Source organism: Dromiciops gliroides, chromosome 2, assembly GCF_019393635.1.
Source record: "Dromiciops gliroides isolate mDroGli1 chromosome 2, mDroGli1.pri, whole genome shotgun sequence".
Taxonomy (NCBI): domain Eukaryota; kingdom Metazoa; phylum Chordata; class Mammalia; order Microbiotheria; family Microbiotheriidae; genus Dromiciops; species Dromiciops gliroides.
In genome coordinates this window covers 298,419,733-298,445,417 of record NC_057862.1, presented here as the reverse complement: position 1 = coordinate 298,445,417, position 25,685 = coordinate 298,419,733, and the positions used below count along the sequence as shown (strand labels likewise).

The 25,685-nt window shown below is 41.3% G+C and overlaps 1 protein-coding gene across 5 annotated transcripts in view; it reads right to left on the bottom strand.

Annotated features, from left to right (window-relative positions):
* Positions 1 to 25,685, bottom strand: part of BCL11B (BAF chromatin remodeling complex subunit BCL11B) — a 148,046-nt gene that overhangs the window by 109,982 nt on the left and 12,379 nt on the right. For 3 of the 5 annotated variants that reach the window (XM_043985041.1, XM_043985043.1, XM_043985044.1), the window contains exon 2: positions 21,519 to 21,887. In XM_043985041.1, the coding sequence (XP_043840976.1) occupies positions 21,519 to 21,887 (369 nt within the window). The remainder of the gene's footprint in view (positions 1 to 21,518; positions 21,888 to 25,685) is intronic. The other 2 variants (XM_043985042.1, XM_043985045.1) reach the window with 1 other exon arrangement.

Below are 25,685 nucleotides of genomic sequence, written 5' to 3'. Positions count from 1 at the left end.
GTCATCCCAAATCACCCCAAACATGGTTTCTGGGAAGGCAGGCCTTCAGGCTGAACTTGAATGGACCCTGACCCAGGTCTCATTCAAATGGGTGTCAGGAGAACCACATTCAGACCAGAGACCCTTAAGATCAGTCAGCAGAGGCCAGGAAGGGGACTCCTCTGTATTCTGATGTTGCTAGCTGACCTTCCTAAAAACAAGAACAGCTCTCTGGATAGGAAAAAAAAAATTTTTTCAAGTGCCACAAAACAGGTCACACAATATTGAAAACCTGCCCTTGTGAAATGTCATGCCTCATTCCATGCCCCTGTCCTGCAGGGTCTTCTCTAAAGCAAGTTTAATACCCTTATTCTATATCCTAATTTCTTTGAAAAAAATATATCAGTGTCACTAAAAAAACGTCATTGTTTTGCAATCCAGCAGTTCCCTTGGCAGAGAGAACGGCTGGTTGGCATAATCCCCTCATTTGACAAAACTGCTATTTCTGGGCATGTGCTCAAAAACAGGTAGGAAGCAAATGCTGAGAAATAAGGAAGTAAAAACAGCCAACAGATTTTTCACTACCAAGAACGCCAAGAGTAAACATGATTTATTTAGCTGTGTTTAACGTGTTTCTCCTGTACTAGACTGCAGAAACCTGCTTACATTTGGGAAAAACGTGGACAGGAACAAGGGAGAAAAAAATATACTGCAGATCAAAAATTCAGGTACATCCTGAAGTGTTTGGTCACACGGCTTTAGTAAATACAAGTATTTTCGAACCCAAATTGTGTTCACGTGTCAGAAGAAAGCTACACTAATCTGGTGTTAATTACCAAGCCGCCACTAACAAAAGATGGAAGACCCAGTTCATACAAACAATATTTACATGGGCGGTACATGGTTTTGCCATAGTTCGTTGCTGTGTATGTGTTGTAACACGTGATTTAGGCAGAGGTACAGTACCGGCATCCTGATCAGCAGTCTGGCTAGTTAGAATGAAGGTTACAAGTCCCCCCCAAATCACAAATACAGGGGCAGATGAAATACTCCTTTGCCTGCCTTGGCTAGTCACATGTTCACAAGTGAAATTTACTTAGATCCGTATTCAATTAAGTAGCAGGAGACATGTTTTGGCTTTGTGCCCACAGAGGCAACTACAAAGTGGTATCATAGACATTGGGTATATGGGTACCTTGCTTGAAGCAGGCCCCTCCTAAACCCAAGACAGTTGAGGAGCTTGGAGAAGAATAAAAAGAAGAGAAAGAAAGAGAAGAGGACAAAGAAAATGACTTAAGAGTCCAACCTGAGGTTCCAGTCCCAACAGACCTATCTTGGTAGAAGAACAGAGACTGCCTAAGAAAACAGCCTTATTTCAAAACAACTATAAGTGAATCCATGTATAAAACATACAAGAAAAAAAAATGAAGCATTTATGGCCTACGAAGTCAGTCTCAATGAATAGTCTTTCATTTTTCTTTTAAAGGTAGGCCATTGGGATTCAACATTACATTATGCACTTCTACTGCAAAAGGTCTATTTCATGCTAGCCAGATGTGGTGCCTGTGCCCTGATAAATAACAGCTTCTGTTGGGGTTGAGGGGGGAGTAGAAGAAAAAAAACCTAAAATTTCCTAAATTTTTTTCAGCTCTGTTCCTTCTCTAGCTTACAAAATAGGTTTTGCTTCAATTCAACATGAGAAACATTTGTTAAGCATCTAACTGTGCTAGGTGCTGGGGATGCAAAAAATTTTTAAATAAGAGTTCCAGACAACAATATGTCCACAAAAAAGTTCATAAAAGTTAATTTGGGAAGAAAGGGAGAAAAAGAGAAGGGAGAGAGGGAGAGAGAGGAAGGAGGGAGGCAGGGGGAGAGAGAGAGAGAGAGAGAGAGAGAGAGAATACATGGTACAGAGCCCCTAAAGATTACATGAAGATGGGTAATATGAAATAGGTCTAGAATGGTAGGTTGGAAGCAGATTGTAGATGGCTCATATACTAAAATATTTAGGCAGATAAATTAATTTCTCTACCATAAAGCCAAATCCTTTTTTTCCAACATGCCTTTCTTCAGGTAACAAAAAGTACAAAACAAAAGTTGCTTCGCTGCTTGGTATTTTCAGGACAAGAAAAAGAAAACCACCATAGTAATGGTCATTGGTAAAGCATTTTGAGTTCCTCTGATGGAAGTGCCCAACCTACTGATATGTTTTGTGTGTCCTTAAAGGGGATGATGAGCTCATGGTAATTTAGGATAGATAATCATAATAATTACAGAATGAGAGCTGGAAGGAACTTGAAGGCCGTCTGGTCCAACTACCTTCTTTTACAAATGAGGAAACTGAGTTCCATGAAGGACAAGTAACTTTACCTAAATTCCTACCTTAAGTGTCAAAGGTAAGATTTAAATCTGAAATCCCCTGACAACAGAGCCCCTGCTCTTTCAATTATGCTAGCCTGCTTTCAAATAATTGAGGACCAAATAAGTCATCCAGGTCAGAGGTGTCAAAGACGCAGCACCCAACCTCTTGCATGTGAACCAAACCAGATTAAAATGTACTTATTATCTGATATTAAAGCATTGATATAATAATTTAAAAACATATAAATATGTGTGGTTTTCTAAGTCACTGTGGCTCACGGGATCCTTAAGTACAGGTTAGTGTCCCCTATTGTGATTTGAATCTGACACCATGGATCTAGGTCTTTTTTTGCAGATGAAGAAACTGAGGGCCAGAAAGGCTAAAGTGTTTCGTCTAAATCTGGTGTTCTATCTAGTCCAACATTTCACTCTCTCCAATTCCTTTAAGTGAAATTTAACCAAAAGAGGAAGAGTCCTATTATAAAGAAGAGTATTTCCTCTTGTTATGGTGCAGTGGCTTAGGTTTCCATAAAGCATAGATATTGGAAAACCCAAGTCCTTTAAACTCCTCCAAATATGTGGTTCTAAAATTAATACAGCTTGCATTTCGATGCGACATTCCATACAAGCAGTAATATGATTCCTTTCACCTTGGGAAACTATATTCTCCACCCCACCCCCCTTTCTCTCCCACCCCCCTTCCCTGGTTTGAAGAATACAATAACAGTTTATATTTCTATATGATGCCTTTCAAATGAGCAATCATTTCATTATTACAGAGTGGTTTATTTTCCTATCTGTGTGGTTACTACAGGTAAGTACAGTCATGTCCCTACTTTGTAGATGAAGAAACTGGGTGGGGAAAAAGACAAAGTCACTTGCCTTAGGCTAGCTTATATCACAACAGCAAAGCAGAAGAGTCAGAGGACAGCCTACAGCTAGCTGTTCATTGGCTTCAATACCTCCAATTCTACCATCCACTCCCAACCTCTTTCCTCCCCACCTCTATAGTACATATTAAAATACCAGAACAGTCTTCTGGTAAGAGGAAGTACCACCCTTTTAAGGAAGGCTATATATGAAATTCAGGTTTGCCTCAAGTATGCTTCACCTGGCAAAAGAAAGAAAGAAAGAAAGAAAGAAAGAAAGAAAGAAAGAAAGAAAGAAAGAAAGAAAGAAAGAAAGAAAGAAAGAAAATATTTTCCTCATGTTTCCTTTAAAGAGTAAAGTCTCTAAGTGCATTTCAACGTGGTTCAAGTTGACAAAACCCCGATTTGCCCACAACTTTTCTGAAATACATCTGGCGGCGAATAAAAGCAAGGTAATCCTGAATTGACTTCCTGACTCTTCAGTTGGTCGGAACCACACACATACCGGAAGGTCTATTCAACATTTTCAGGAGCTTCTCTTAACCAATCCCTTAAAACACCAAGATCTGTCCCTGCATAAATGAATCTACCACCCTAAAGGCTCCCCATGTTCTTTCCAAATTAAGCCCCAAACAGATCCAAAAAAAACAACTTTCCACTATTCTTCAGCCTGCCTTAACCTAAAGCCAGAGGAAACAATTATGAGTAGATTTTATCTCTGTTGGATCAATCAAAATAAAGAAAAGAGATAAGTTGGCTTCATCATCAATACAATATCCATTAAAAATCAACTAAGCACACAATACCTGGCTTTCGAAAAAAATTTGAACAATTAGATTCCTCTCTGCCATCGTCTCCAAAAATCTAAAAATGCTCATCTCTCCAAATGTTAGCCTAGTAGCCTATGATAGAGCTCCTTAAGAAAAAAAATATCATTTTATCTTCTTTTCTGTAAAGGAATGCTCTAACATAAACATTAATCAAATGCTAGATTCTGCCTTTTAGTCTTGAACAATTATGAGTAGAGTTTTGTGATCTTTAGCCATATTTACAGATATTCAAAGGCAGATTCTATGTTGTTAGATTGTTATAAATGAAACCCTAGGGAATCCATACACAGTCAGAGAAAGATATGAATACCTTCTTTGGGCCCACATAAACATTCGGAGGCTTCCTGTGCTGAAATTATTTTGTGTGTGTGTGTGTGTGTGTGTGTGTGTGTGTGTGTGTGTGTGTGGCCTTAAAAAAGAGGACACCAAAAAATATCAATCTTTAAATTTCTCTGTGTGTGTGTGTGTGTGTGTGTGTGTGTGTGTGTGTGTGTGTGTGGCCTTAAAAAAGAGGACACCAAAAAATATCAATCTTTAAATTTCTCTGCAGGTCACCCAAAGTTCCATTTTGCTAAATAATTTTTTCTGTCAATTCTATCTCAATGCATGTAAATGCTTTTTATTTATGCATACTTCAGACTTGGAAGCATAAAAGCATGGAGATATTGCTTCTCCTCTGAATCATATACCTATTTTTTTTTTTAAAACTACCTAGGCTCCTCACACCCCTTAAAAAAAAAAAGGCAAATCCATGCTGTTTGGTTCAGACCTGTTTCTCAATAAAAGAAAATAGAGACATGGTTCTAACCCCAGCCTAGAGAAGCTGTCACAGCGAAGGTAAACTTTTAATCTTCTATAGGCAAACAGCATACATTTTTATTTCCTGAGTAACAGCTTTGGAGAAATGTTTGAACAAGAAATTAAGAGCTTTGTGGTAGACACATTGAAAGCTAGAGGAGGCAGACAGACAACCACTGTTTCTCTGGGTCTTTAAGGACCTATTTGAGCCTTTAAACAACAATTTGAGGCAGATCTTTAGGAAGCAAAAATATAAAGAGACTCCTAGCAAGGTGACCATTTGCATACAAATTCTCTTTTGGGGGGTGATTGTAAGAGAAATAAGAACAGAAGGGGGGGGGGAGAAACTGACATTAATTCCCTGTAATTCCACAGTGCCTTTTGTCAAATTCTTGTGGAGGGTTCAATCCCCACACAATTGGGGAAACACTTTTGTCCTTGAGTGTTTAAAAATCCTAGCATCAGAATTTCCCTCCAGAAATACAGGCTCCTCTCCTCCTCACTCCCTTTTTAATTTGGGGAGGGAGGAGTAAAAGAAAGAAAGCCACTTTAGTGGCTCCCCCACCCTGAAAACACAAAAGACAGAGAAATCACAACCACTATTCCCGGCTCCCCTCACCTGAATTCGGAACAGCAGAAACAAGTTATTAAGGGTAAAAGATTGGGGGGGGGGAAGGGAGGTACCAGGAGGGGGGGCGAAACTATGCCACGCTTGCTTTTAAGGGGTGGGGTGAAAGTATGTGTGCCACGCTTGCTTTTAACTTCAGCCTCTCTTCCCCTTCCCTCAGGCAGTAGGGAAGCACCTGGCCTCTCCCCAGGTGCATCCCCAGGGAAATATCCCTACAAGGAATTAAATCAAATTGTCACCCTTTCATACATACATACATACATACATACACACATACATATATATATGTATGTATGTGTGTATTGTGTACATATGTGTATGTGCGTTTATATACGTATATACGTGTGTATATACATATATATATACATACATATATATACATACATACATATATATACATACATATATATATGAGGATGACGACGACTACTGGAGGACTTGGGGGAGGCACTTGCAAAGTTATCTAAAAGTCCACAAAATCCATTTAAAGCCGCAGATTGCTTAGGGATGGAGGAAGGCTGGGTGCTCAAGATCCACGGAGATGTATAAGGTTGGGGAGGCCAGGGAAGAAGCCCCAGTCACCGGCCTGACCTTGAACTTTCGTCTCTCACTCTATCCATCTCTGCCCGCTGCCGGCAGGTCCCTCCTCTCCCCCCCTCCACACCCCCCTTTCCCTAGAGACTCAGGACGTAAGGGGGGGAGGGGAGAAGGGAAAGCTCTGGCCCAGAGCCAGGGGAGAGATTGCCTGAGGAAGGAGGTGGGAAGGATTGGGGTGGGGGGGAAGAAAAGAGGGGGTGGAGCTGTAAAGAAAGAGACTTTGGGGAGGAGGGCTGTAAACTGCTCAGAGAAAACTTCTCTTTAGACCCACTCTGCTGGGCCGAGACCCTCCCGCCCCCTCCCCTCCATGGGGGCGCGGGGAGAGAAAGAGACACTTAGCTAGGGCTGGGCCTCATGGCTCTCAGTATTGCTCTCCTTTCTTCCAGCTTCCCCCAGCCTGGACATATTCCTACCTCCCCCCCCACACACACCCTTTCTCTTTCTCCTCCACCAATACACGTATTTAAATTTATATATATATATATATATATATATATATATATATATATATATATCAGCAACATTTTGCAATCCCATTTCCCCTTACCCAATAAGGATTTGGTGATTTTTTAAAAAAATGATCCAGCAAGTCCAGGGCTAAATAATTAACAACAACAACAACAACAAAATCAAACAACTCTTCTCCCCCCTCCTCCAAATAAATGTAACAAGAGAAGGGGGGTGGTGTAGTAGAGAGAGGGAGAAACAGCCTAGCCCCCGCCTCCCCCCTGGAGAAAAGGACTAGTGCAAAGGGAAGACCAAGGAAGGAGTGGGCGCGGGAGGGGGAGGCGGCGGGGAGGGGAGGGGGGCGGGAAGCTGTCAACGGGAGAAAGAAGGCAAACATTCATTCAGAGGCCAGACGCAAGGACCAAGGTCAGCTGCAAGACAGGCAGACCCTACAGCAGCTGGCCAATTATGTCCCCAGATTATGCATGGAATTGAAATCCTTCTCCCCCCCCCCCCCCAACTCAGGGGAAAAAAAAAAACTGGCTGGGCTGGACCTGAGATTCTAGGACCTCAGGAAGGAGGTGTCTAATGATTTTAATTGCTCCTGTGTTTCTAAAGGCTAGATTTAGATGCTTTCTGGATAGAAAGGCGATACTGCCCTTGGCGTGGGGGGGGGGGGAAGTTCGGGGGACTGGGGACATTCTGCAGATAAAAGACCCTAATGAGAGAGCGCCAGGGAGGCGCGTTATGCTAAGTGCTTGCCATGATCAAAAGGTGAAGGGAAATACGAAAATAAAAATCTGCCCGGTCAAGCACTGGGGATAGTGAGCAAGGCAGAGCAGCCTCGCCCCCCTCCCACAAGAAAGTTGCAAGAGTTTGTCATCTGCATGGGTTTTAATTTAAATGCATTTGAATGCACTACGGAACGTAAGCATATTTTCCATGTCCTAACAAGAAGTTACTTTTGTGCCTTGAATCTACCTCTCCTCTCCTTAAACGTCCCCCCCTCTTCTCGGGGATAAGGGTTTTATGAGGTTTCCCTCTGCACTCCCTTCCCCAACAGTCTCTTCCCCGCGGGGAGGAGGGGGGCAGCACTCTCCAGGTTGCGGGGCCAGGATATTGCAAGGGGGGTGGGGAGCTCAAATCCCGCCGCCTGGGGGCGGGGGGGGGGAGGATTGGGGGAAAGCCAGTCCCCCTTGCCCACCTCCTGCCCCAGCCAGGGTTTCCTGCGAAGGGGTTAAGGCTTTGTCTCCACCACTTCTCTCGAGAAAAACCTACAATGAAAACATTGGCTCTGGAAACCCTTCTCCTTGCCAGGATGCCACCGCCGGAGTGAAAAGTCCGTTTTGTTTTCATTACATCTCTGGGATTTCCGGTTTAGCTCCTTAGCTTAAGACACCAAATCCCCAGATACCCCACCCACCTTTTCCCCCCTTTCCCTTTTCTTTCTTCTTATTACTTTTTTTCCCCTGCCCCCCCCCTTCCTTTTAAGGCTGAGCCACCAACAGTCCACCATTTAACCGTTTGGAGCTCTGCTTTGCAACTAGCTTTCCCACAGGCAGGTGCACCCCTCCCCCCAAAAAACCCCCAGGTTTCCTAGGTGGAGGCCCTTAAGTTATAAGGAGGCATTATACTCTCTTCCCTCTACCTCCGCTCTGCCAGGGCAGAGAACTTCCAGGCTGCCCCTGAGGCCCCTAAATCCTTGGTTATTATTGAGTTTCTTTGGCAGCTGAGAGAGAGACAGTCACTTTGCTTTGGCCACTGTGGTGGTCCAGGGGTTAAAGTTGGGGGGGCGGGGAAGCTGTCTCCCCAATTAGTGACTTTTAATTCCCCTGAATATTTTCACCTCTTTCTACTAAGATTTCCTTACACTGGCTCTAGCTATTCGGGACTCTCCTCATCAAAGGTTATTATATTTATAACATTCATAGATTTATAAAATCTTTTTTTTAAATCTTTTTGGACCTATGATTTCATTGGCCCTGGGGAGCTATCTGTAAATAACTTCCTCTATATAGATTGGCACCTAAGCAATTTATAATCATAGAATTGCCCGTGGCACTGTGAAATTAATCCGTGAGTGACTTCAGTCACTTAAGTGACTTGCCCAGGGACACTCTGCCATTCCCTGGAGTGGGGGGGAGCAACTCTGTCATTAGAATCATAAGATATATATTCTTTAGATCTATAAAAGTGGAATGTCAAGCCTGGGAATGTCCTTGAAAATCTTTCAGTCCAGAGGTTCTTAACCTATGATCGGTGAACTTTTTAAAAAAGTACAATTGTTTTCCTTTGTGATTCTATATATGTTGCTTTATGCAAAAACAATTCTAAGAAACCCTGTTTTCGCCCAACCTTTTAATTGAAGGTAAACTAAGGCCAGAAAATATAAATGACTGGCCCAAGGTAATTGAGCAAGGAAGAGAACTCACCCTAGGGGCCAGAGGAGATTTGGGATTAGTTTTGTTATTTCTATCCCATAAGGGGTCCCAGTTTAATTTGTAAACTGTCACTTTCACCAGAACAAGAGGAAAAGGGGAGGGGTAAGAGGGAAAAAATCTCACTGATTCCAGAGATGTTTTAGCAATGCCTTTTCACCCATGTATGAACAGAGATCCCATACTTTAAAAAATGTCTCATCTCCCAAATATAAACTTTATAATAAATTTATTTACATACACTCAATTTCATTGTCAGCCTTCCAGATGAAAATGTTAACCAATAAAAATATTGGTTATCTCTGAAAAAAACTGAATTTAGCTCCTAAGGTGGAATTATTGGATATTTACTTGTTTCTAAAGCATAAAGATCTCTCTCCTCATTTTTCCATAACAAAAGTCAGGTAAGGAAAGGATATACTACTTTTCTAATGACTAAAGATATTTTCACTTCAGGTCAAAGTTGTATGAGTTACATGACATACCAATGTGGAGAAAAGCTCCTTTTGTTTATTATACTTTAATTTGGGAAGGAGAAAGGAACAACCCCAAAGGTAAGAAGCTTAATTGTAAAGAGTTCCCTAACACCTCCCTCTCCACCTTACCAGGCCAGCTGTTTAGAAGGGGAATGGGGAGGGGCGTGGAATCCAAAAAGTCAATTGTGAAGAAGACTCAGAGATGTAAATACCATCTTCCCAAGGACAGGGAAAAATAATCCATCACCCAAAGGAACGATGATGCTAAAGAGCCCTGGTTACCCTGGAGTGGAGCTGGGGGAAGATAGGAAGAACAAGATGGGATGAAAAAGAAAAAGGCTTTTTATCATAACCAGCTTTCACCTCTAAAATCTTTCCAGGATTCTTTTACTGTTTGCTTTGAAGAATATTTTAAGCATTGCAAAGTCAGGAGGAAAAAAAAGTATTTCGATATCCTCCACTTGTGTTGGACAGGTGTCCTCACTTTCTTTTATAAAAAGTCCCAAGGCCCAGTGCACACATTTGAAATCTCTGGACACTCTTTATTCTCATGTTTTTATAAATCTATGTATACAGTGTCCATACATGCTCATTTCTCTTCCGTGTGTGTGTGTGTGTGTGTGTGTGTGTGTGTGTGTGAGAGAGAGAGAGAGAGTGAGAGTGAGAGTGAGAGAGTGAGAGAGTGAGAAAGTGAGAGAGAGTGAGTGAGAGAGTGAGTGAGAGAGAGAGAGAGAGAGAGAGAGAGAGAGAGAGAGAGAGAGAGAGAGAGAGAGAGAGAGAACCCGCGCTTGAAAGCTTGCAGACTGTGTCCACACCTGCAACGTAGAGCAGAGAATGGGAGGCAATTATCCAGGTGGTTCATTTAAAATAATTACTTTTGCATAAATAATTTTCTGGCTATTTTGGCCAAAAGTGTTTTATTGGGGAGGGGGGAAGGAGAACAGTCCAATTCATCTGAATACTGAATAATTGCCCTGGTTTTCCACTACACCATACATACATAGAACTTATTCCATGAAGCCTTCATTAAGCCCCACCCCTCTCTAAACTGGAAGAGACACCTCTTTTGATCCCACAGCCCTTTACTCTTATACATTTCTAATATTCTAATTGGTAGCATACGCACCTCTCTTATTATCCCTATTAGATATTATGCTCCTTGAGGGCAGAGACATTTGCTATTTACTTTACTAATTCTCATAGAGCACAGCACAATGTATCCCTCAAGTCCCTTATATGCTCTCTGGGCCTTGATTTTTGCATTTGTAGAGAGATTAGATGACCTTTCAGCTCTAAATTATGGTCCTAGAAAGCATTTAATAGATGTTTGTTGAAAGGGTGAATAAGTGTACACAAAGCCTGTGAATTATACAACACCCCCCCACAACACACACACACACACACACACACACACACACACACACACACACACTCTCTCTCTCTCTCTCTCTCTCTCTCTCTCTCTCTCTCTCTCTCTCTCTCTCTCTCTCTCTCTCTCTCTCTAGTTTGAATTTCTCACTATACAAATGATTTTCTCCCTAGTGTCCCCACTAGCAGGAACAGCCTCATGATGGGGCAGGAAACAGAAAGGCTGAAACCTATGCTGTAGCTTCTAGCCATGGCAAAGCCAACCCCTCACCAAGCTTCGGGGACACTATTTGTTCTCCGACAGAGAGCTGTTTCACCAGTTCCCTGGTGCCCTAAAGATACAAAATGCTTAAAAATCATCACTGCTGAGCATGCCAGGGGGTTGAGACTTGAACCCAAGAACAAGCTGCTACACTCAATCCAATCAAGATGGGGCACTAAAGGAGTCTGGTTTGGTTTTTTTCATTTGGATTTCTTAATGAGGTCACAGTCCTTCCTTCTTTAATATGCCTTTCCCAGATCCACTGACCTCTTCATGTCTGAACTTCCATCAGACTTGCCCAGCTTGTTGAGAACCTGACTTTCTACCAATTGTAGTTCTCTCAAATTGCTTCCTTCCTTATGGGTAGGAAGCAATTACTGAGTGCCTAACAGGTTCTGGGCATTAGGCTAGGCATTAGGTAACAGAGAGGAAAAAGAAGGAAGCCTTTGCTACTCTAGCCTCTTGTAATCAATCCTCTTTTGCTTCACCAGACTCCCCAGTAAATGCTCAATAAATATGCCACCAGCTAACCAGTTGGTATTCTTTCTTCTTGGGTATTTTTTACTCCAATCTGATCTTTCTGTGTTTTCCAAGGCATCTGAAGTACCTCAAAGTGTATTTCTACTTTGAGGATACGGCTAAAGGATAACAATAATAATAATAATATTGCAAAACACTCTACGTATGTTATCTCATTTGATCCTCACAGCAACCTTGTATGTAGGTACTATCATTATCCACATATTACAAATGAGGAAAATTAAGCTAAAGGACTTGTCCAGGGTCACACAACTAGTATATGTCTAAGGTAAGATTTTAACTCAGGTCTTCCTGGCGCCAAACCTAACATCTTTATCATAATTGAGACCTCTAGAGAAGGTTCCAGGAAGGAGTTGAAATAAAAAGTGAGCTTCACAATCATTGATTATCATGCTGTCTGCTGGGAATCTCTCTTTCAACTGTTTTGAAGCATGGGTGATTTAGAATCCCCTTTCCTTGGTTTTGTTTAACACTAGAATCAGCATTTTTGAGCTGGAAAGGACCCTAGAAATCATCTATTCCTACCTTTTCATTTTACAGATGAGGCCTAGAAAAAGTAAATAATTTGCCCAAGGTCATGTGGTAGGTACTAAGAACCCATACTTGCAATCTCCTTGTCCATTGTTTTTTCTACTAAACACCAGTTGGGTTAAACTCAGAAACGGGAGATACAAAAAGAAAAAAGAAAAAAAAGAAACAGGGGCTACTAATCTGTAAGGATAAAAATAAGCATGTCTATGTACTACATATCGACTTAGTTTTAAAATGCAATAATAGCTGTGTGTTTTTTTGTTAAATATTTCTCAATTATATTTTAATTTAGTGCAGGCTGCCTTTGGGAGTGCTGGACGTTGGAAGTCAGCAAAAACCTGGGTTCAAACCCTACATGTGATTCTTTTTATTTTAGGAGACTATGAACAAGGTTATTAGACTAAACAAAACTAAAGAAGTTGATTTTTATTTAATTTAAAAAAAAACTTTCTCTTTTAGGATGCCTTTCCCAAATATTCCATTCTACAATGATCCCTCCATTCTCCCAACTCCCATCAAATGTAGCAATCTGAGTTAATATTTGTAATATTAGATTTGTGTGGCCTCAACCTTTTTTTCCAAAATAGTTTCCTATCCATTAACTCATTTGAACTTGGCACCACTTCTTTTATACCATTTTATAGATGAAGAGCTCTCTGAGCCTCAGTTTCCTCCTCTCTCATCAGTATAATAATAACTGAAATTCTCATGGTCCTTTAGGGATTTCCAAGTGATTTACATCCACTATATGTTATCTTACTTGAACCACAGCCTTGCCATCTATGTGCTTATGGGCATTATCTCTCTTTACAAGTTAGGAAACCTAGACACAGGGTGATGAAGTGATTTGCCCTCAGTCATACAGATTAAGTGTTCAAAGCGGATTTGAACCCAGGTCTTCCCTAAGTGATGCTGTTCAGTATCCTTTTAGTATTGCTCCAACCAAATTACTGTGAAGAACAAATGCGAAAATGTACACAGATTGCTTCACAAGCCTTAAGAAAACGGTTACACAAATGTCAGTTATTACTCAGTGTATTATTACTTTGGGCAAGTCGCTTAACCTCCATGTTGCCTTCATTTCTTTATCTATAAAACAGTGTCATCATACCTGCTTGGGCTACATATATTTTTATGTGGTTGGAATGAGCCATTGGAAGGGAAAAAATGCTTGCAAAAAGTATCTGATGCTACTATCCAAATTCAAGCTAATATTAAAGAACCAAACTCCTCAGGTTCATTTTCTACAGTGATCTCGGAGAGAAGAGTTCAACCCAGGTATGCAGAGGTGACAAGCTGCTTTGTTAATTGCAGGCCCCACCAACGCACTGGGAACCCACTCTTCCCTGACTCTGAGCAGGTCGGTTTGCATTAGTCAGGCATGAAAATTATTAGCAAAAGGTAACTGTCAAACATCTAATAAAAACTGCAAGTCAACTACTAACCTTTTGCTACAAGATGAAAAAGAATTGCAAGTTTACTTCTCTCTGGGCGCCCCGTTGTCTGCCTCCCTACCTTGCCCATGCCTCAGCTCCCTCTTTGCTGAATGACTGCTGGAAGTTTTTATACCACCCATGCACATTAGCAGAGGCAGCAGGCACAATGCCTAATCGAAATCATGTTGTGGCCAAGGAAAATGTTTCTAATAAAAATGGAAACTATAACCCACTGCTCCAGTGTCACACTTCTTCAGAGACTGCCCACTGGCCCACTGAAACAGCTCACATGCTATCCGGTGCAGGCTACAAGGAAGCCAGCTATCCAACAATGGGATGGGCAGCCTTGTAAGTTCCCTCCTTTCACTGAAGGTGTTCAAGCAAAGACTGTGTGGCATAGAGGAAGGGAGTCCTGAGCGTGGTGTCAGAAGAGACCTGGGTTTGAATCTTGCTTCTGATGTTTACTAGTTGTGTAGCCACAGCCAAACCATTTGACCTCTCCGAAATCCAAATCTTCTCCTCTGAAAAACAGGGTTACCTGTACCTGTGGTACCTACCACATGGAGTTATGGTGAGGCTCAAATGAGGTAAGTTGTATAAAGTGCAATGTAAACCTTAAAACATTATAGGTGCTAGTGCCATCCACCCATCAGGGATTTTGTGGAGAGAATCCCCTTCTGAGGTGGGAGGCTGGACTAGGGGTACCCTTTAAACTCCTAAGATTCTCTTAAAAATAAATGCAGAGGGGCAGCTAGGTGTTGCAGTGGACAGAGCACCAGCCCTAGATTCAGAAGGACCTGAGTTCAAATCTGGCCTCATACACTTGACACTTACTAGTTGTGTGACCCTGGGCAAGTCACTTAACCCCAATTGCCTCACCAAAAAATAAATAAATAAACTTAATTAATTAATTAGCAAACAAATAAATAAATGCAGAGCAGGGGCAGCTAGGTGGCACAGTCAATAAAAGCACAGGCACTAGATTCAGGAGGACCCAAGTTCAAATCTGGCCTCAGACACTTGACACTTATTAGCTGGGTGACCCTGGGCAAGTCACTTAACCCTCATTGCCTGGAAAATAAACAAACAAACAAACAAATAAATGAATGAATGAATGAATAAATAAATACAGAGATGTTCATTAAAGATTTGTGTTAGGTTGGACACTAAGAACCATCTTGTGTCATGTGGGTGGCTTTCTTGAGGCAAAGCGTACCCAATGAGAAGGCATCATATTTCAGAGCAGTGCTGCCCAAGGACTCCAGTTCCTATCCTCACTTGAGAGTCTGGCGAATCCAACAAGGATGCTACTCCAACCTTTGCTTACTACTAATGTAACCTTGAAGCCCTGGTCCTCAGTTTCCTCACCTGTCAAATAGCCTCTGAGGTCCTTCCCAGCTTTAGATTCCTGATCCTCTGATTTCTCTTTTCCATGCCTTTCTTCCTCTTTGTGACACAGTGCCACCCATGATGATTACAAGTAACCCAAAGTTGGAACGGCAGGTTTTTTTTTGTGGAACAGCAAGTGCACATAAATGCCTCAATGCAGGCAGCAAAAATAATTAGCTGTCACAATTTGGGGGAAGAGAGAAAAAAAAAAGAAAGAAAGAAAGATAACCCACGCCATGGAGTTAACAATCAACTGTACAACACACATGGATTTAACTAATCTTAATTTGGAGGAGAAATAACAATTCTAAATATATCAAATTCATTTATTTCAAGGCAACCTGAAGTAGTGTTTATCTCTAGTTTGCAGCACATGCAATTTAGTTCTTCTCACTGGCAGGTTTTAGTTAAAAAAAAATTTCTTTAAGACCCAAAATGAGCATTCACATAGCTAGGGTTATAATCCTGCAGCTGACAGGAAACTTTTCTCTTCAAACACACTGAGTTCAACTACATACGGTGTAGTGTTCACGGCAAAGAATCCCACTTGCTGGTGGACATCTTAAAGCCACTGGGCCTTCTCCACAAATGGCTTCCATGCTGCTCCCCAGAACTGCTTAGCCCAGTTCCAAAAGAAGACTTATTTAGAAGTCTTAGAGCACTGAGAAAAGGGCAAAGAAGAATACCTCCACCTCTGGCCTGTGGTGGAAAAGTAGCCTCCTGTCACTTTGGAGTCTCCGAAGCTAATTGACTTTTGGGGGAGGGAGCGGAGAAGTCAAAACTGTGATTGACAGCTGCTGGCTAATTCATACCATTATAGCTTCATTTGGTTATGAAATGAATGATACTATGCAAAAAAAAATTACCCATGATCAAGAGTATTCCCTGGGGTGGTTGTATAATGTGAAACCTCGGGAAAGTGTCTTGGGGGCAATAACTAAGAGAGATTTTTTTCTTCAAGGACCCAAAGTTAAGTTTTATAGCTAGGCAAACTCCCCAGCATATTAACAGAGACCACAGAATTACAGAACATTAGAGCTGCCAAAGACCTTTAAAAAATCATCTGATCCAATTCTCTCACTTATGTTTGGGGAAACCAAGGCCCACAGAAATGAAGTAACACATACACAAGTTAAACAGCAAAGCTGGGCTTAGACCCTAAATATCACGACTCCCGGGTCTGTTATGTAGGAGGGTGTCCCAAAAGTCTTAGTGCAATTGTAAGCTTTAAGGGATCTACTGGGTTTAAACCGCACTAAGAGTTTTGGGACACCCTGTATTTGGCTTCACCACTATCCCATGATTATTGTAGTAATAGCAGTAATAATAACATAGAACTGAGAATTGGTGGGGGGAGGTTGAGAGTTCATTGTGTCCAGTCTCCTTCTGTTTTTCAGATGAGTCCCAGAGAAGTAAAAACCAAAATGGCGGTGCTTTCTCAAAACAGCTGTATAAATGTAAAATAAACTTCTGTCTTGAACACAGATATCGGTGAATATGCTCAGCCAATGGGACTTGTACTGTTTAATAAGTGAAGAGCAGGAATTACCTGAGCTAGAAAGAGGACAGCAGCAAGCCTTCCAAACCCATGCCGAATCCCAAACTACTTCCTTCTTATGAAAGTCGAAGGTGATCCTTTACAAATACATCCTATAGATGCATATTTTCTTTCAAAACCTGAGATCCCACCTCTCCTCAAATCATTTTTTAAAAAGGAGAGCCGCTAGTGAAATTGTTTATAGCACAATCAATCAGATCAGGACTTCAAAGAGACTGGATCGAGGGAGAGAGGTTATAGGTATTCCCAATCTATTTTCTCTGAAGAGTTCTTTCAGGAAAAAAAAATAATAATGGTCTATATTTCCAAAGTACTTGGAATTCTACAAAGCGTTTTCCTCACAGTAATTTATCACAATTATTATGCTTACTTTACTGATGGAAACAAGTGAGGCTCAAGAAAATTAAGTGATTTGCACAGGGTTGGATAGTACCAGCTATAAGATAAGGGGGTTGAATTAGATGCCTTCTAAGATTCCTTCCAGTTATAATCCACGATCCTGTAGTTCCTGGCTTGAGATGAGATTCAAAAACAAGTCTGCTGACTACCAATCTAACATGCATTTCACGTGTTGCCTTCAAAGAAGACATGGATTGAAGGTATAGCAATAGCAAAGTGGGACATTAATTATATCATCAATATGTAAAATTGACCCCCCTCTAATCAGATGGCCAGTTCCCCAGGGATGATCCTCGTAGAATAGAATATTCATTCAGTCATCAAAATGAGATTCCAGGGTTGGGACTGATTGTGAATCTTTGCCAAAGGCCCCAGAGTGACAGACTGACCCTGGGAAAAGTTGAGAAGATGGCAAACTCTGTCTTCAGTGTTCTCCATGATGCTCAGGACGCGTACCTCTACCACTCCAGGCATTCACCAAAATCAGTCTACCTACTGGGACAACATCCAACACTCCAAAACAATAGTTCTCCCTGCTCTATCTTTCCCAATATGCAGTCCCATCAAGTTCCCATTTCTTTAGTGCCCTCCTCTCTGCTATTATTTTCAAAGGATGTAATTCATGTCTAAGTGTGATGATGGATAGTAGCTTAATGTCTTGTTATACAAAGAAATATTTTCATTTTCAAAAAAGACCCTTACATTTCTAGTGGTATAATTTCAGCATCCCAGATTCCCTTGGGGGAAATATTCTTTGGCACTTCATCATAGTGCCCCGCAAGGCACATCAAGAATTTGAACCTATAGCTATGGGTTACCAGCCCCAGAGATTTTTTTGCTAGGTCCAAGGGATTTTTGCCATCATTAGGCCTTAGGATGATGTAGGTTCTTAGTAGCTAAGACCACTGCCTGAAGCTTAGGTGGCTACATACTATACCTCTCTTGGGCTAAAGGAATAGCAAGATCACAGACTGTCGGCACTGAAAGTGCCCTTACAATCAGAGAACACAGAATGTGAGAGCATGAAGAGGCCTAAAAGATCACCAAGTCCAACTTATACCTTTTACAGATGAGGAAACTGAGGCAGAGGGCAAGTAAGCACTTGCTCAAAATCACAACATAACAAATAAAAACTTCACAGAAATTCAAGAAAGCCTCATCAGGGTGGGGGGCAGCCAGCAGCACCATGGGTAGCCACCGCATTGGCCTGGGCAGCAGCTGTGTGTATTTCCAGAAGCCAAAGCAGCCCATCGCCTATGATTTCCAGTCTCCCTCTTAAAATATAAAGACTCAATTATCTTTGAACAGCTTGCTTTACACATGAATTGACACATTTATTTGACAATAAATAACTGAAAGTTATCTGTGTTTCCTTTACTGTTAATCTACACAGAGAAATAATAAACAGGGCTTGTCTACAAAAATGCAACTACTGCAGTCCTCAGAATTCAATTAAGCTAAAATAATTAATGCTTCCACCATATTAAATTACTTTATACATTTGAGCTACTGAAGTTTTATTCTTTAATCTTTCCTTTTTGTTAAATAAATAAAAAAATTAGTTGGTTCCAAAAGTGTGAAGGAAAAAGGGAAAAGGGGAAAGAAAAAGACCAGGATTTGCTATTTCAATGCAACGGTCTTCCTCGGCTGCCACAGCATGTACTGTGTTTGGTGCCTTTGATTAAACGAACATTTTAAATGCTTTGAACAAACATATCTCCCTTTCTACTTCTAAAGGATTATTTTACATATTTCTTTGGGAATAAAGAAATCCATTCGCCTTATTGCAGTGCAGAAAGGCCAAAAATATCTGTTGCTGTTCATAAAGCATGGTAGAGTGCTGCAGTATTACAACCCCCCCCCACCCCTGAAAAAGTGAGAAGGGCCGAGGGTAAATCTTCCTTAGAAATCATCTTTTCCTTTTATGAAATTATATTTAGTTGATTTTAAAAACAAATCTATCAATAATGATCGGTGGCCTCTCACTGGGAAATACCTTCAATGTTAAATTGAGGTTCCAATTTTTCTAACAAATGCAGAAAACCTTTCTGTTGAGAGAATCAGGGCCTAGGTATACTTCACTAAAGCCTTTCCAAGGAAAGCCTTCTCATGAGGTTTTCATGGCTACCCTGCCTGGCTACAATGTCAAGCATTCTGTATTCCTGTTGAAAACTATTCCTGTGATTTTTTTCAAGTACAGGAGTTGAGGGGGGAACCAAAAAGCCACCCCACTTTTTTCATCTAACAGTTTGGTCCTTAATTAAGAAGGCACTGCCACATTTGCACAGATATTCCTATCCACATATCATGTTCAGGAAGTCTACCCAAAATAACTTTTTATTTTTGTATTTTAAGTGCTTCTCATAAAAATTTCCTTTTGATCTCTATTGAATAAGAGCTCTCATTGGTCTTTCTCATCCTGGGGCAGTAAATTTGGTGCCCATAGCATCCCAAGGTCCTTACGCCACCCTTAAGCAGAGCTGAGAATTAAAAGTTGGAAGTAACTTTGGAGACCATCTGACCTGGCATTTACAAAATAAACTGAGGCCCAGAAAAGCAAGGTAACTCGCCGCAACTCACAGAGCTAGGACCAGAACTCAGGTCTCTTGATCATTATTACAGTAACTTTCTACCATACCACATGACAGAACAGGTATACTTGTGGCAACAGTCATCCCCAAACATCCATAAAATTTAAAAAAAAAATCAGATTCTGGCCTCAGCAAATGGAGACTGGCTAGGCACAGAAGTAACAGAACACTTTTGACAGAGGAAGCAGTGACTCCACCAAAGATTAAAATTACCACTAGCTGCTGTCTGACCTTCAAAAGCAGCTTCTGTACCTCAGGGAGTCACTGGAGGAAGAAATCAGGTCGTCACCTCTGATGCCCACTGTGGTCCAAGCATTCTCTCTGAAAATCTCTGGACTAGTGAGACAGGCACAGAAATCTGTCTATGCCATCTGGTCATGTTATTTTGGAGTAAGGCGGGACCAGCAAGTTCACCTAGACATGGAATCTTGAGCTAGAAGGGACCCATAATCATAGAATGTCAGCAATGGAAGCCACCTTTAGAGACGTCATCTTGTCCGCCCGCCCCATTTCACAGATGAGGAAAATAAGGTCCAGAGAAGGTAAGAAGAGTTGCCTATGATCGCACAGCTGGATAGTCAGTGAACAAAGCAAGGTTACAGCTGATCAGTGCTTTGTACTGTGGCTAGTACAGAAAATACGAACCCAAGAGCAGCACATGACGAAGAGTTAAGAAGTTAAAAGAAAACTTTCCTATTTCCAGGTTAGGTGTAGACACGCCAATGGGAAAAAAGAAGGCCCTATTCCAAACCTTTAAAAGTCCATGGTGGGCTCTTGTTTATCCTTAATCCATAACAAGAAAAATACAAGTATTTAAGAAGCATCAGCTTTGGAGTTGGAAAGGAACTTTCGAAAAGCCCTCCATTTTTAAGATGAAGGAACTGAGGCCCCTGTGAGGGGAAGTGACTTGCCCAAGGTGATATGGATAGTAAACAGCAAAATGCCCTTTGACTTACAATCTGGGGCTATTCCCAGCCACAACTAGTGTTTATCATTTTAGAGACTCCACCAAAGAACGACACAAGCACACCAAAAAGGGTCTATTGCTTTGGATGGAGTGCTTCGATGCTCAGAAGGAAAGAACAAGCTAACTGAGAGAGGTACTTCTCGCAAAACCTCACTTTTGAGAGGAAACAGGCCAAAAAGAAGGCAAGCATGTGCTAAAATGACATAGGAGAGTGTACCTTGTACACAGGGAAAACTGTCCAGGTGGGTCTCCAGTGTGGCTAGGGGTAAGGGGTAGCATATCCCTCTTCACTGAACCACAGTGGGTATCCTAGTAAATCCACACAGAGGGGATTCCTACAATTGAAAGGGATTTTAAGACCTCCCCCTTATTTATAGATAGGGAAACTGAGGTAAACAGAAGCTGTTTGACTTAACACAAAGCTAATAATGGGCAGAATAGACTTAAACCTGTGTCTTCTGATACAGAGCTCTCTCCATGACATGATACTGCCTCATCATTTAGCCCAATTCCCCTATTTTACAGAGAAGGAAACTGAGTCCCAGGATGAAGAAGTAACTTGCCTAAGGTCATAAAAGTAAGTTTATGGAGGGGCTGGGACTAGTTATATAACTCCTACTTCCATTCTGCCCTTTCCACTCCATCTTTTACCTCTGGCAGCAGTGATGAAGTCAACTAGACTATAACTCAAAGAGAAAGCCACTCACCAAAAAAATAATAAGATGAATTATCTTCTCTGAACCCTGTGCCCATCATTTCCTGAGGGCTCAGTGCAGAGTGGATGCCTCAGAAAACAAGAGTCCCCCGAAGTTTCGGGGTTGATCCACCTGGCTACACTCATGGTGGTCCTTAATGACCAACTTCTACGATTCCTGAAAGCTCTTTTCACAGGTCACTGGCAAGTCAGGCATAGCTCCAATGTTGTGACCTTCAAACTCTAGTCCCCTTTCTGGGGGCTGCCTCTACCTCCTGACACGTGTGCTACAGGGGCAGTGCCATGTGAGCATGTGAGCACTTACTTCAATTGAGGATGGGACAAGGGAACATGTCATACCTGCAATATTTTCCTGCTTCGGACAAATTCCTTTTGTGGGCGTCAGTAGACGATCTTCTTCATCCGGGGTGACTTGGATCCCGATTTCCACTGGCTCTGACACTTTCCTGAGCTCGGAGCGTGACGAAGGGGGGGGACTGCTCTTATCCAGGCTCTTCTCATAGCAAACACCAAGGCTCCCACTACACTGTTTCTTCTTGTGCTCTATAAACACGAGGATGTCTCTCAAGGGGAAGTTCATCTGACACTGTCCACAGGTCAGCAAGTCTGGATCTGTCCCACCTGCGGTCAGCCCGAGGCCACCCGGCTCCTCTATCTCAAGACCTTCATCTTCGTCGACAATGGCGGCTTCCACATGGTCAGCCTCTGCTTAACATGGAGAAGAGAAAGGGGAAAGGGGAGGAGAGGGGGCAGAGAGAAAAAAGATGGGCTTAGGCGTTCGAAAACATTTGAACGATCAAACTAGGAAAAAGTGGAAGCTCACAAGTGTGGATCTCCTGCCTCTCCTCTTCCTTTATTTTCCCCCTTTTAGTTCCATCCCCAACTCAGTCACCACCCCAACTAACAAAAAGAGCCCTACTTAGGAAAGGATCTCCCCCTCATGAAAAGCTATGGTGCCCTGGCTGACACTGGCTACCTCCCGAAAGGCTCTGGCATTACTGTAAGCTTATAGAGACCAAAAGGAATTTTATCAGGCTTGGGTCTCTGGTACCCTCCTGATAGGAGGAAAACTTATTTTGGCCTTCTTGACATTCATAATTAAGTATCTATTATTGTTACTGGAGAAGTCATAATAGAAGTAGCTAGGTGGCACATTGGATAAATCGCCAGCCCTGGAATCAAGAAGACCTGAGCCTCAGACACTTACTAACTGTGTGAACCTGGGCAAGTCACTTAACCTCTGACTGCCTTGGTTTCCTTGTCTGTAAAATGGAAGTGATAATAGTACCTACTTCCCAGGGTTGTTGTGGGGACCAAATCAGATAATATCTGTAAATATATTCTGTGCACAATGCCTGGCACATACTAAGTGCTATATGTTTTAACAATTATTATTATTAATTAGTATGACAGACTGGACAGAGAGCTGGCCTTATAGCCAGGAAAAGCTAGATTAAAGTTCTGCCTCTGACGCAAATAGCTGTGTGGCCCAGGGCAAGTCACTTAACCACTCACTGAACTGGACAGCCTTCTAAGAGTAGTGGTTGCAGAGAAAATGCTATCCCATAGTGGTAGAGGTCTGGTCCTTATGTCTATTATTTCAATGCTTCGAGACTAATGAAGGATGTACTTCCCAAACAACCCTTATAAGGTAAGGAGGGCCCTTACTATTATGGTCGTTTTACAGATAAGGAAACTGAGTTTCAATAAGGTGAAGTAACCTTAAACCTTTCTCAAAATTCTCTAACTCAGGACAGGATGTCACCTAGAAATCAGCACCAGAACAGCCAGGCTACTATGACAGGTCGACAGAACTCAGAAGGCAGCAGTGATAATTACAGATGTTTGCCCAAAAAAGGGAGGGGGAGAATGCTGGATTGCTTGCAAGTTGTCGGTCAGAGTTCTATTTCCCTGATTGGTTTGTCCAACCACTGCCAGCTAGCTACTGATTTTTTTTCTTACTTGGTTTTATTTTCTAACACAAGAGACCATGTTTCCAAGCCACAATATACTTTCTTGCCTTGCACATAGTAGGTACTCAGTCAGTATTTGTTTAATTAAAAAGAAAATATATTTTGATTCTGCCTTCCTCATCTGGGTGTGCTTATTTGACAGTTGGGGGATGGGAGAATTAAACTAGTTTGAAGATAATGAAGATCTTAAAGGGTAACAAGACATTTAAGGAAGACATTGGCCTAAAATTTCATATCGAAACAAAGGGAAAACAAAAAAGGTTTCATAATCCCCTCCGGATCTGAGATTTTGTTGGAATTTTAGAAATGCAAATATTAGCATTCTAACAGAATAAAAGGTGTTCTGAGTTCTGACAGCCGGGCAAGCTAGACAAAGGTCTGAAACCAGAGAAGCAAGGTAAAATTTAAACTGTTCAGTATTTAGCAAAGAATAATGGAAACTACAAAAGAGTAGTGAACAGAAATGACGGGGGAAATGCATTCCGTGGCTGTGAAGTTATTGAATGGTCAGAGCCAAGGAACAGATAATTCAAGGAAAAATTTCTGTGGCATCTCCCATCCTCCAAATAAATCATGGGCCTGTTATTTCTCTTGATAGCAGCACAAGCTTCCTCAGGGAAGCTGCCCCAACAGTCCACATCTACTCGTGTAATATGTACTGGTATCACAAACAGGAGATGTGTGTGTGTGTATGTGTGTGTGTGTGTGTGTGTGTGTATTTGTGTCTGTAGAGTAAGAAGAAAACTATAATTCAAGATTCTGATGAGTAGAAGCAAAGAGAAGGCTGAGCTGAGCTCCCAATGAGATAAATGTAGAAATGCATTAGAAATGTGGAAATATAAAAATATCATATAGGCAAAGAAATCCACACCAAAAAGGCCGCTGTCTGCAGAGTTGTAACAAAGAAAACCTACAAGGTAACTAAACAGCAAACACAATACACATTCTGGAAACCATTAATTACGCCTTTAAAAAAAATCAGAGTTTACTTTAAAGGGAGTTTGAAGACAATACTACATAATTAATTTACCAATTTATTTCATGAAAAGATGCTTTGCCATACTGAAAATGTAATCATAACCCTTCTGCTGAATAGTGATGCTAGGGAGAGTGGATTTCTGTGAACAGTTTGTCAGAATGTAAAAGGTAATTATTTAGTGCCTCTGCTCCCTTTAACGATCTAACATTGAGCAATATTGTTTATATTGAAAAGCTCGCACCTTTAATTACCAATTACATATACATAATTTCAGAGCCAAAGGAGAGTACTGTGAAAACAGTTCTTTAGAAATATAAGGATGTATTGTACACTATTTCTAGAGAAGGATCCCTAATAGATAGGAGGAGAATGTCAAAATATTTTTTTAGCACAAAGGAGATGAACTAAAAAAAAAAAGCTAAAAAGGACAAAATGAAATGGAGAGTTGAAAGGAGACAAGGGATAAGCTATAAGGTAAGAGAGGTAGCAGGAAAAAAAAAAGCCTCTGTCACAGGTTTAAATGCCACCTCTGTGGGAACCGATCGAAGCTAAAATATGTTATATCTTTTGAGCCGTGATTCTTGGGCCTCTATCCGACCTAAACTAGAATTTTCTCTTGACTTCATCATCTCATCGGGGTGTGAGAAATGTTTTCATTAACTTTTCTTCCCATTTCATAATTTACTGTTTAGATTAGAAGTACCAAAAATTTCTAAACAGATTTCAGTTCCTGCTAAGAGATCCAGCTAAATGATTTCAAATTCATTTTCTAATTCATGAGAAACACAGGCTAATTTAAAAATTAGCAGAGTTCACATATGCCTATTCGAAAACATTCCTCTCTTTTGCTAAGGACTTGGTAACGGCACTTTTTTTGGGGGGGGAGTGGTAACATCTGGTATTCTTTCATTTTTTGGCAGCCTTTGCCTTTCAGAAAATCAGCTTTTCACTTTCTTCATGCAGTAAGTCCTTAAGATCCGCAGTAATTGAGTCTGAAAGCTTCAAAAGATTTTTAACTATACTGTACTTTTAATTTTTTGCTTCAAGTCAGCAAGTACCCAGTCTGGCCTCATAAAGAAATGTGCTATCCATATCTCCAATTTCCTCCAGTCTCAGATAAAAACCAAAGTTTGAAGGAAGATCCACAACCCTGAGCACAGGAATCAGAACTCAAAATTTCGTTGTTTTTGCCACAGGTGGAGGGTGGGAAGGACTTGTGGAAAGGGAGATAAATCGTGGTTTGGTTTGTTTGTTTTTTGTATTTTTTTTAATGTCTCCATTGGTAAGAAAACAAATGAAGAATTTTCAGTTTGGAAAGCGAAACCTTGTATACATCAACAACTGTGTTAACATGACATTACCGGCCAGGCTTTACCAGAAGGAGGAAAGAGTCTCTGAATACAAGGCCACATAGGTTATATTCTATAGTCCTAATGCACATATCTTTCCCATGGGATGCAGCCAGACATGGACCTATCTCAGCTAACCCCTCCCCAAACTCAAATGATCCATGTATACAATAAGGTAGATGCAGGGCATTGTTTCAGGCCTAAG